Below are 12,484 nucleotides of genomic sequence, written 5' to 3'. Positions count from 1 at the left end.
CCTTTTCACACCACAGATAAAGCCACAGAGCCAGGAAGATGCAGTGATTCACTCTAGGTCATGGATGGGCCAGGCTCCATTCCAGAATTTTCTGGATCTGGATCCTTAACTCTCAGAGCTGGGTCATCCCAGAAGCTCTTACACATACACTTGTTTGCAAAGTGAGTCTCAACTGGTCGTCACTGCAGCAATTCCTCATAGTGAATACTGCTTTTTGAATTTCAAAATAATTCCTAAGACTAGAAACAATTCTTAAGTGTTAAGCAAAAACTTGGCTTCAATTTTAGAGGTTATTTTTTCATGTTCTACACTCTTTGAGGTCCAATTAAATTCCTCCAGATTCCTAACCTTTTATCTTCCCAGTTCCAGTTTCATGGCTAAACTTTCCATCATGAGCCAGATCCCCACCACCCCACTTTCAGAAAGCAAACTATGAGTGCCAAATCATTAACTACCAACAAGTACACATATTTGTCCAAAATGTTCATGAGATTACTTTCTCTCAAATAACAAGAGGATTCCTTCCTAAAAATAGAGTCAGGATCAACGCTTGAGCTGGTCTAATCACCAGTCACTGGCTGGGGCCACTGATGACCTTTATGTCTTATTCTCATCAGCATCATGTAGCTGGGCCCTTGGGAGTCTAATATGGAGAACTGTAAGGTGGTTCCACAGTATCAAATATCCAGTGTATCTGAACTCTTTACCACCAGTGCTCTGGAAACACCTCTGCCAAGAATTAGAAAGTGACTAAATTTCCCTGAGAACTGAGCTATTATTTCCCCCCAAATGATAAGCTCTAAGCTTCAAATGTACCAGATCCAGTCAGTCAGAATCAAAACCAGGGCTGATTATGGGCTGCTCCTCTGGTTTCATGACCCTTCCTGTCATTCAGTATGTTTGGGAATCCTGCCTTGGCAAGGCTCAATCCAGTGGCCTCATTTTACACCTTTGCCTTCCACAGTTTGTTTGAAATGCAGTATTCAGACCCATAGAACAGTCAAGTCAGACGCATAACTTGAATGGGGCTAGCCAAGCTGGTTGAAGCCCTTTCTTCAGGTCTCTTCAACCCAGTTTTAGCTGAAGTCTTCTCTTTCTACTGGTACTGCCAGGACAGTGGACAGGAGCATTTCTGAGGTCCAGCTTTCAATCAACAAGAGGGGGAATGGGAGGTCTGGGTCTGTGGTTAGGGGAGTTAGGGGAGCAGATACACTCGATTTCTGAATTATGAGAATACATTTTGGAAAACTCTCTTCCTGCACTCTGGCAGGCTTCTTAACATCTGGACAAAAGATGTGGGAAACTGTTCTTTTCACTGTATTAACTGCCCTTCACCTCCTTGCTATGCATCTGAACTTTCCAGCCCAGTGGGGTTACTCTGACACACTTGCACTTGACTTCTAGCTCTCTGCTCACACTGGCCTCTCTGTCTAGAAGCTGCAGTACTCTCTGCACTACGCCCCCCCAACCCCCCCCAAAACAGTTCACCTGCTGGCTCCCATGTCACAACCCCCTTGAAACAGCCCCACATCACTCCAGTCACCAGAAGCTTTGAGGTTCCCATCAAGGGGAAGGAGGTTCTACTTACTTGACAGAGTGACTGGGGAGATGAAATGAAACAGCTCGTGATAAAGCACAGATAGAGGGTGCTGGCTTACTGGGACTTAAAAGCTAGCAGTACTGCTTGAATTAAGGACAAACTTTTTATTTATTTATTTATTGTGGCACCAGGGTTACTGCTGGGACTCGGTGCCTAAAAATGTACGTACAATTCCTGGCAACTCATCTCCCTTAGGAAGATGGTATGAGACAGAGATATATGAGATTAGAGGGGGAAGAGGACGGAGACTTGCAGCACTGTTCTACTGCTGGTGAGGCTTTCCCATTGTGGGTGGGGAATGGAGGCTTGAAACCAGGCCCTAGAGCATGGTAATACGCGTCCTCTACTGCGTAAGTCACTGCCCAGCCCCTAGTGACCACAAAATTCAAGGATCCAGAATTATGCTTTTGTTTAATATTTATTGGATCGAGATAGAAATTGAGAAAGATGAAAGAGATAAAGAAGGAGAAAGAGAGATACCTGCAGCACTACTTTGCTCTGAAGCTTTTCCCTTGTAGGTGGGGACCAGGGGTCCTCATCCATGGTAAACCCCATGGTAATAGCTTCAGTGTATGGCATGCCTCTTTACTGGTTTAGAATTGGCCTTCCTAATTGGCCAAGTCAATTCCTCCAGCCTGTCTCCATTGCTATGTATGCATCTGGTTGCTCAGTGAGTAGTTAACGAGGCTAGAGGCAAATGTGGCCTTTTATCAGACTTGCTTAGGCCAAGCTATTTAAGTCCCCCATCCTCCAAGTTCAGCCAACAGCTCCCAACACATCCTTTAAGCTGCAAAATCATAAGACCTTTCTTAAAAAAAGCAAGGAGACCACAGTGTGTGTTTACATGACAAACCAGCAAAACACAAAACACCTGCTGGATTGTGGCTCCGGACTTGGCAGCTGCAACAAACAGGGTTCAATATCTGCAGCAGGGTTGCTGCCCGGGGTCTGGCATCCTGAATGCACTGTCAATGTCATTCTAGCAGGATGGGCAGGGTAGTCTAGTCTCACTATCCACTGCTAGTGTACTTGGGCTCAGAGGCCCAGAGTTCTAACTGATCAGGTGCTTTCTCCAGATACCATCACTTCCTCCTATCCATTAGTTACCAAGGAAGCTTGGGACCAGTATTCAACACCCAAGATTAGGGTCACAATGCTACCCTGCACCAGGGAGCATTGATGTGTACATCAGGCACAGGTCTGCAAAAACTAAGCAATGATGAGAACTAATATTTTTGTGCCAGGCACAGTGTCTCTTACAGAGGCTCTTACTAAATCTTCACTACATCCTATGTTTAAACCTATTATAGAGTTATGTTTCTCAACCAGGAGACATTTAGCCACCCCCTCCTCACCCCCCGTGACATCTGGCAACCTCTGGAGACATTATGAGGACTGGCAGACAGGGAGGGGCTGCTCATCGCCTCTAGAGGGCAGAGGCCCAGGTTGTGTGTTAGCACACAAGACAGCAAACACCAACCAATCCTAGATACCAGAAGTGCAGGGGCTTGAAAACCCTGTCAGAGAGGGAAAAACTCAGGCACAGAAACTAAGTGACCTGTCCAGGGTCACACAGCCCAGGAGTGAGCTCGACAGGAATCACACTTCAGGCTGAACTTTCACAGCTACAACCTACAGCTACTCCACCACCCAGAGCCCTGAGGATGCCCCACACCCCAGCAGAAGAGCCAGTATTCACTTCACAGTAGGAGAAAGGGAGGCTGGGTGATTTGAAGTGGCTTGACAGAGGCGCCAGTAAGAAGAAAAGCATCAGGGGACCCAATCCAAATTTCTAAGTGGGAATACTTCAGTATTTACTGTGCTGGTCCATTTTCTCCCTGTGCGCCTCCTGGAAGACTTCACCAGTGACCAGACACCATGGACTTGGGAAGGAAACCAAAGGCCCTTGGAGGAAGGCTTTTCTGCCAACTGACTTGTACAAGTGGGCTGAGTTCCCTGAGACCAGCAGCCTAGGTGCAGGCTTGTTGGGGTGCTCTCTCCTGAGAGTCTCCCTCCCTTAGGAGAGTGAGTATATAGCACAGGAGCCCCAGGCAGCTTTTCAATTTGGCTATTGACTATTGATCTTGCAGCAGCTGACACTTGTAAGGCCCTGTCCTCCCCCAGCAGAAGCAATAATGACTTCTTTAAATCAATGCCATCTGTAGGGCATGCTGCGATAGTAGGCAGGGGGCACCTGCACAGAGTAACACTGCATCCTTTGGAGAATGATCCTTGGCCTAGCCTCAGTGGCTGGTCTTAACAGTCACAGATAAGACTCATTGGGCTAACAGATCTAAAGCAGCAGGCAAAGCAGGCACAGCAGACCACTTACAAGCAAGGTCTAGAAGAAGTACTGCTGCCACCAGGAGCCTGGCCCTGGGCACCTTTTGAAGAAGGGCAAATACTGGCTTGCCCTTTCATCACCTTTCCTCCAGTGATTCTTCACGGAAAAAGCACTGGTCTAGGGCTTGAATAATAAGGCATTTAGTCCTGGCCTATCCAGAGCCCAAGCTGTGAAAAGGCATCCCACTCAACTGGGTTTTTCTGGGGACTCAGTGAAATCACAGATGAGAAAAAAAAAAGTTAAAGTATTACACAAAGTTTGGGCCCATGATCACAGCTGTACACGCTAGCGTGCCCACTGCCCTAGATGAGAAAGGATAGGCACTGACAAAGAGGAGGGTTAAGGACTCACCTGAGGATCAGCAGCAAGGTTGTTTCAGAGCCTTAAGTGTTTATACGTCCCAGGAATGTCCCAGCTGACTGCCTTGGTACCATGCTCAGAGGGGGTGGGGAGGGGAGGGGAGACACAAATGGAACTTCTGAGTTCTTCTTCTAGCGTTGCCCTTCTTCTGTAGCCAGTCAACAGCGTCAGGTTGAGCCTGATATAAAGTTTCGAGACCACCTTTGAATCTGGAGAGGTGGCAGTCGTTGACTATGTGGGTCATAGTCTGTCTGTAGCTGCAGGGGCAGTTCGGGAAGTTCTCTGGAACTTCTGAGTAATAACCATCAACAGATTGTCCTGTGGGGCAGCCCAGCTGGCAAGGGCTTGGAGGATTGTTACCGCAGTTCTTGAGGGAAATGACAGCCTGTCTTCATTTCAGTCCTCATGTGGATTTCACTCATTGTCTATTAGACTTCTGTGAAATCCCCACTTTGGGTATCACACATTGAAGAAATCCCCCTGCCTTGAAATCCCTCTCAACTCACATATACTCATAGCTGCCTTGGAAACCCTAACAGAATTTAGGGTATCAAAGATTGAATGGCTTGTCTCCCCCCAATATAACAAAACCAAACACTACGAAGACTATCTTAAGGTTTTTGTTTGCTTGTTTGTTTTTTGATTTTTTTTTTTCCTATCAAGAACAACTAAACATTTTCTGCCAAGGTAGAAATTTGGGCAGTTTCTAATGGAGGGGAGGATGTATGGAACTCTGGTAGTGGGAACTGTATGGAATCGTACCCCTCTTATTCCACAATCTTGTCGATCATTATTGCACCACTAATAAAATTTTTTAATTAAAAAAAAGAAATTGGAGGTTTTCCAAACATGTCAAAGGAATGCAAGTCAAATTTCAAGAGTTATACTTGCTGTGTAGTGGGCTCGCTCATTTACCTGACAAATATGCATGTTAGACACTAAGCAAGGTACAGGAAGCATGATGCCTATGAGCTCACAGCTGGAAGGGTAAGGCAGATGCAAGCAGGAAATGCTTCAAGATATGGAGCAGGGTGCCATGGAAACATGGAGGCAAGGTGGTTCTTCTAGTGGAGAAGTCAGGTCAAGCTTTCTGGAGACAGCAGAACAGCTCCTCTATTCCTCTAGCCACTTTAGGCAATGGTTATGTTTCATAGGCAACCTAAAATAAGTTTTCATTCCCAAAGTTTGCTTGGTTTCAGTTTTACCAACTCCCCTGACTTTATATAGTCAAAGAGAAGGGAAGTGGTCTTTCTGACTACCCAGATGTGGAAACTTGACTCAGTTAACCTGTGTTCCTTCTGTTGATTATCTCAGTGGAAATCTACCCTGTAATCTCTCTGCTAGGTGAATCCTACAACCAGAACACTTTCTGTCCACCCCACGCCCCAATATGTATTCTTTTGACTTCTCAGCTGCAGATAAGTGTGTTGGGACTTGCCTCTGCTGAGAACTGGATAATGAAGAAATTGTTCTCAGTCACTATATTTTGACTCGATGTCCATAGAAAGCAACAGAGTTGATATAATTGCCAATCCCTAATGAAACTTTAGGAGGCCTTCTTTGCATGTCATTTAATAGCCCCACCACGTGATCCCATTATCTTGTCCGCTGCTTATTATTAACACTTATTTCGAAGAGTGAATCTGTATTTGTTTGCCTTTTCCTGTCTTCTTCATAGTTGTTAACTTCGTGGGAGGAGGGCTCTGCCACCATTTCACTTATTAATCAGCAGCACTTTCAACAACGGCAGGTCTGGGGTCAGTGCTCAGTAAGTGTTTAATGAATGAATTGTTTATTGAGCATTTACTATGTGCTAAAATCTTCAAATCTTTGAATTTACCTAATCTGCATACCAAATTGGAGTTAGGAGCTATTATTATCCACTGTTTTACAGATGCCAAAATGGAGGCTTAGCATGGTTAAGAAATTCCACTTTGCAGGTGGGGAGCAGGGAGGTGCTTGAACCCAGTTCTCCACATTGTAACATGTGCAATGTGCACTCTGTGTGTGCAACCACATGGCCAAATCTTGAGTAATTTTCAACAGCCACTATTTTTCTTATCTCACTAAAAATGATTTGGTAGCAGAAAAATCAAGAGGCCTTTTATGTTCTTTTTTGTTCCCCAAATCACTTCATTGAGAAGATGTTGGTTTAGGAGACTGTGATCACAGAGATAGTTTCTTTCATATCTCTCTGAGAGGTTTCAGCATAACTCACCCATTACCAAACTGTCATCTCCCTTCCTCATAAGTCACTGTGTCTCTATAATTAATTATCTTTTATTCTCTTCCTATATCTCCCTTTTTAATTTAATGTCCTTTTCATAAATCACTAAGACTTGGAATAAATAAATTAAAATTGTAATAATTGTTTTTCCACCTATACCATGATAGGAATGTGACTCTCTTGTGCTTCATGTTTTTTGATGCATTGTATTAAATTTGATTTAAAAGATGAAGAAAAAGGAGAAGGAGGAGGAGAAGAAGAAGAATATTGCTTCAGGTCATTCATCTAACAGCAGAGCTGAGTTTCAAAACCTCACTGTGATTCCAAAATCTTCTATTTTTGAATAGAAGTAAGAGAGCTGTCCTTAGGTGCATCCTGGCCATTGCTGTGGAATGAGTATATTCTCACAAAAGCCCCTTCATTTAAAATAAGGGAACTGAAAGGATTTTTTCTCAGTATGTGAGCACTCTATGAACTCATGAAAGTTGAGTAAGAAAAAAAAAACAGGCAAAAGGAAAACTCAATGACTGAACTGACATACAGGGGTAATAGAGAGAGAGGAGAAGTGGACAAGGAAGTTTCTATTTTCTGCTATGTCCCTGTTAAGAAATGCTATCTTACTCAAGTGGTTGCTTTCCCTCCCATAAGGAAGTCATGGAGATACCATCATTTAGTGGCATTGCCCTGGGAACACAGACATCAATATCAAATGAGCAAGCAATCGAGAACTCCTGCTGCTCTCTGAAGCTGAGATCATGTTTTATAAACACCGCAGAACTTTTATCATCCATCTCAGGCTGAGCAATGGCCAGCATTTCTGAGTAATGGACAGGGATAGATGGATTAGGGTCCTGCAATTCCTGGGTGGAAGACATTCCAAGTTTAAGAGCCCTATATAGCTGAGTCAAATGCATGTGCCCATGCTGCATAATTAGCAGGCATAACAACAATAAATATATAATTTAAGGGGAAGACCAGCAGGACAAGAACACTAACTAGCACTCTCCCTCCATGTGTAGCCCTTTCCCACTTGGTCTTTGGCTGCTTAAATGGTAACCCTGCTGACTTTGGGGTGTTTCTGTAGTAACAAATGTCTGGACCTCTCCACTTCTTTTTTAAGCTATTTATGCTTCCCTCCGAAGGCAGCTTTTGGACATAAGTAATTCACTACTCCTCTCTGAAACATTCATTTCACTTTGTCTAAAGAGACTTAATAAATCAGCCTAGTTATTGTTTGCTGAGGCCACCCCTCAGGTTTTCATGTATAAAAAATGAGCATTCATGTTGCTAAGTGGAAGCCAATGGCCACCTCGCCCACAAGAGCATTCCCTGGGGACCAAGGGAGGATGCCTGCTCAGGACAACCAGGGCGCTTTTCTGTCTGTCACATACTGTCTTGCTGTCTTAATTATTATGACTTAAGAAACGGGAGATGGGGGCAGTGGGTAGGTAAGGAAGAGATCAATGCATAGGCTGAAAGACCCATCTTCACAAAGAACATCTCAAAATGTGATGATCCCAGATATTAAATGGTTCTTTCGGATTGGTCTTTTCATGAAGAGACCTGTTTTCAAGCAATTTCTGGTCCCTCTGTCTCTTCTAGGCATCCTGGAGTGGCAGCTTCTCTTACTAGCCTTAATTTGCTATGGGGGGGGGGGGCAGGGCAAATGAGCAAAGAAACATGGAAAAAGAAATCCTTCAATGTGCTGGGCACCCGCTCTGAATGAAAAGCATGCTTTGTTTGGCTGGTTGACACCTACAATTTCACCTTCGTTCAGGGTTACAGTTAGGATGTTAACCTTTCCTCCTAGGAGTTTTTGCTAGGTTTGGGCCTCCCCTCAGATCAAAGTACAGAACTCTTCCCCTGGCCTTTGACAAGTGGGTGGAAATTCCCCTTCCTTCCACTTCTTCTCCTGAAACTGGTGTCCTCAATGTTGATGCCACAGACCTGGAGGGCAAAGCACAATTATCACTTGTGACATCATTAACTGAGATTCTGGACTAACCTCAACTCTGATCTAAGAGAAGAAAATTAAAAGGCAAATGTTCTTCCATTCCAGGCCTCTCCTTTGGCAGTGCCAGAAAGAAAAACAAAGCCAATGAATGTCAAAGTCAGCTGGGCTGGTACATTAACTCTGTTCAAAATGAGGCGTAAGGAGTCAGATGTCCTTGAAGAGTGAACAAAAACAAGGCTGTTCCTTCTCTGGTGCCCAAAATCTTGAACTCTGGAACCTAGTGTCTGAGTTCAAATTCCAGCTCTGTCATTTAATATCTGTAGAATCTTGAACAAATTATTTAACTGCCAGGCACCTTGTTTGCCCCATCTGTATAATAGGTAGTGACCTAGAGAAGTTGCTATCAACACAGTGACTTGGGTTAACATTAACTGTGAATGTTTTGGAAGTACTCATTTAAATTTTTAACCATTAGGATTTTGTCAAACCCTCTTTTAAACTTGATAGCCTTCATCCTTATTCCAACATGCACCTGGCCTTTTTCACTGATGTTTCACTTATTTCCCTGAAAGCTGCCCCCCCCAAAGGCCTTCCAATCAGATTGCAAGGATGTCTAGCTATAGTACCAACTTAAATAATTTATGGTTTGCTGACTCCTGAAATTAGAGTTTGGTCGGCAGTTGTTTGCTGTTGAACGCATGTCATACCCTAACCTCGGCAAAGAGAAAATCAAGTGCTTCCCTTCAGCCCTTGGCACTGGAGTTATGTTATCTTTCACTACTATCTTTTCACTACTACTAGTTATGTCATCTTTGCGACTACCCTATGGTTCCTTTTCCAGACTTGAAACCCTGCCTGCCCATCCCCCCCACCCCAAGATGTCTTCCTCAGAATGTGGTTTACTGGCACCTGATTTCTTTCAGGAAAGCCCACCAGGTTGTGAATTTACTACAAAGCCGAGTTTTAATCAACTTCTCACCTGATTGGAAACTCAGGCCCCGGGAGGTAGAACAAAATTCCATTTTTTGGAGAGAAGACATGGGAGTCCCCAGGTTCCATAAACCCTGGGTGCTCTGGGTTACCAACCTGCCACAGCCTCTCTGGATTTAGGGAGAGGCCCTGAAGAGCACCCTTCCACCCAGCAAAACCCAAGGCGGCAGCACCAGGTTCTAAGCTTCCTGCTTCCTTCCTGCCATCCCGCTCACCCCAGGTTCTTAGAGTTTGGCTCTGGCTACTGCTGTTGGGCTAGAGAGAGAGAAATCCAAGGAGGGCCAGAGCCACAGTCAAGCTGCCAGCTGGAGGGAAAGGCCAGTCCAGCAAGACAGGATGACAGGATGGTTGGTTACAGGGTTCAACCAGTGAGCGGCCCTCAGACAGCATCGGCCAGCGCCACGCAGAACAAGATACAGAACTTCTCGGAATATTGCACCAAAGTAAAAGACTGGGGGGGGCGGGGGAGGGGAAATCAGGTCCTGGATGACAGAGGAGGACCTAGTGGGGTTTGAAATGTTATATGGAAAACTGAGAAATGTTACACATGTACAAACGATTGTATTTTATTTTACTGTTGACTGTAAACCATTAACCACCACCCCCCAATAAAGAAATTAAAAAAGAGCACATGGCGCAAAGCCCAAGGACCGGAGCAAGGATCCCGGTTCGAACCCCGGCTCCCCAATTGCAGGGGAGTCGCTTCACAGGCGGTGAAGCAGGTCTGCAGGTGTCTGTCTTTCTCTCCCCCTCTCTGTCCTATGCTACAACAATGACAACATCAATGGCAACAACAACAGCAATAACAACAATAAAATCACAAGGGCAACAAAAAATGGCCTCCAGGAGCAGTGGACTCATAGTGCAGGCCCTGAACTTCACCCAGTGATAACCCTGGAGGCCATAAAAAAAAAAAAGGAAGAAAGAAAATAAAAAAAAAAGAGACAGCGCATCGACCACAGGCTTCATTCTGCACAAGTAAAGCGCCAGGTGAACGAAGAGTTTCTGGCAAAGGCTGCTTAGTGAACCCCGCCATCGCTCACCAGGTCTGTGCCGGGCCCTGGCAGCCGCACCAGCTCCGCCCTCGTGAACGCCCCCCACCCCACCCCCAGCCTCCGCCCGGAGTAGCCCCGGGAAGCTTCCTCGCCCACCTGGTCCTCGGCGCGCTTACCGTTGGCGTTCTTGCCGCAGATGAGGTGCTCGTAGGGCTGCAGGACGCCCCAGAGCTCCGCGTCGTTGTTGATGACCATCTCCAGGGCCTCGGCGGACACCTCCCCACCTCCCGCCCCTCCGCCGTCGGGGCTCTGGCTGGCCAGCACCCGGGCCCGGATCTCCTCCACCAGGTTCTCCATGCAGGCGGTGAGCGAGATGGCCGCGTACTCGTGGATGCGCACCGAGATGCGCGTGTCCACCATCCAACGGAAGAAGCGGCCCACGGAGAAGGTGAGGCCGCAGCGCGCGGACTTGCCCCGGCGCAGCCCGTCGCCGGCGCTCATGCTGTACAACGACAGCGCCTTGACGGCCGCCACGGCGCAGCTCTCGGCCAGCGCCCAGCTGTGCACCAGGCGCACGGCGCTCTGCACCTCGAAGCGGGTGCACTTGGCGTGCAGCACGCTCAGGCGCTGCGCCTCGCGGGCCACGCGGATCAGCGCCCGGCGGAGCAGCCCCGCCAGGCGCCTCACCGCCTCGGCCGAGAAGCCCGGCAGCCGCCGGCCGCCCGCGCCTTTGCGGAGCACGCGCGCCACGTCCCCCTCGGTCCAGGGAAACTCCTCCAGCTCCGGGAGGCGCGGGCAGCGCGAGAACAGGTCGGCCACCTCGGGGTCCTCGGGCAGCACCGTGTTCACCGTGTCCCAGCTGTTGTGCCGGCTGTTCATGGAGCCCGAGTAGCACCACCAGGCCGCCCCGCGGTGCTGCTGCGCGGAAGAGTTGAGCGCCTGCGAGTTGGACTTGGAGGACGAGAGGCTGAGCGAGCGGCACGAGTCCCCGGCCCCATAGCCGGAGTCCAAGGTCAAGTCCTCCAGCGTCTTCAGGGTGGAGCTGTACGTCCCGGCCATGGGGAGCCTGCCCGCGGCGGCGGCGGCGGCGGCGCCGAGCGGGGGGCGCTCACGACTCCATGCTCGCTTCCTCCAGCGGGCAGAAACGAGCTCCAGGGTCTCCCGGGCGGCCGGCTTCCTCAGCGCGCCGCGGGGCTCGGGGCCGCATCGCCCGCCCGCCCTCCCGGGGGCCGCGGGCTGACTGACGAGAGCGCGGCGAGCCGGAGCCCCACGCGCCCCGTCACGAAGCTGTCAGCGGACCGGCGCCGCGCCGCTCCTGTCGGCAGCCCCCTCACCCCCGGCCCAGCTCGCTCTCCTGCCACCGAAGCGTCTGTTCTCCTTTGAGACCGGCTCCTCAGAGAACAGGGCGGCGGAGGAAGGCAGCTCCGAGCGCGGCGAGAGTCCGGGACCAGCCGGCGAGAAAGCGCTCAGCAAACTTCTGCGCCGCGCAAGCAGCCTGCACAGCTGGGTACCCCGCCACAGGCCGACATGCAAATTACCGGGGAGCGGTTCACCAATCATGGGCCGCGGCGGGCGGAGGCTACACCAATGATCTTCCAGGGGGGCGGCCTCTATGCAGATTTCAGTCCGCCGCGGGTGAAACCCTGCGGCGGGGGCGGGGCTGGGGCTGGGAGGGCGGCTTCATGACCCCTGGAGGAGGGGCGGCTAGAGAGCAGGAGCCGGCTGGGCGGTGGAGGCACCCAGACTCGGAAACCCTCAGTGCTCCGAAGACCCCATTTAAAGACTAATGTAAAGGAAAAGCCGCAGTGTTTGCCCGGTCCAGGCTGCGGGCGTTCGCAACTCCCTTGCACACCCTCTGCTGCCTCACGTTAGAGGATCGAGAGTGGGTCTTGGGGTGGGGGGTTGAGGTGGGATGAAGTGGGGGAGGGGAACCCCACTTCTGGATTTTCTGTCGAGCTCCTCCCTTTCTCTGAGAAGCAACTCCACTTGTGTATGCAAGGGGTGGGAGGAATTC

The 12,484-nt window shown here is 48.8% G+C and overlaps 1 protein-coding gene across 1 annotated transcript in view; it reads right to left on the bottom strand.

Moving 5' to 3' along the window:
• Positions 1 to 11,937, bottom strand: part of ABTB2 (ankyrin repeat and BTB domain containing 2) — a 195,882-nt gene extending 183,945 nt beyond the window's left edge. Inside the window, exon 1 of the mRNA XM_007521811.3 lies at positions 10,647 to 11,937. Coding sequence (XP_007521873.1) covers positions 10,647 to 11,529 — 883 coding nt within the window. The 5' untranslated portion in view covers positions 11,530 to 11,937. The remainder of the gene's footprint in view (positions 1 to 10,646) is intronic.
• Positions 11,938 to 12,484: the final 547 nt, after the last annotated feature.

Source organism: Erinaceus europaeus, chromosome 17 (genome assembly GCF_950295315.1).
Source record: "Erinaceus europaeus chromosome 17, mEriEur2.1, whole genome shotgun sequence".
NCBI classification, from domain to species: Eukaryota; Metazoa; Chordata; class Mammalia; order Eulipotyphla; family Erinaceidae; genus Erinaceus; species Erinaceus europaeus.
Note: the sequence above shows the minus strand (reverse complement) of the source record. Positions and strands in the feature narration are given on the sequence as shown.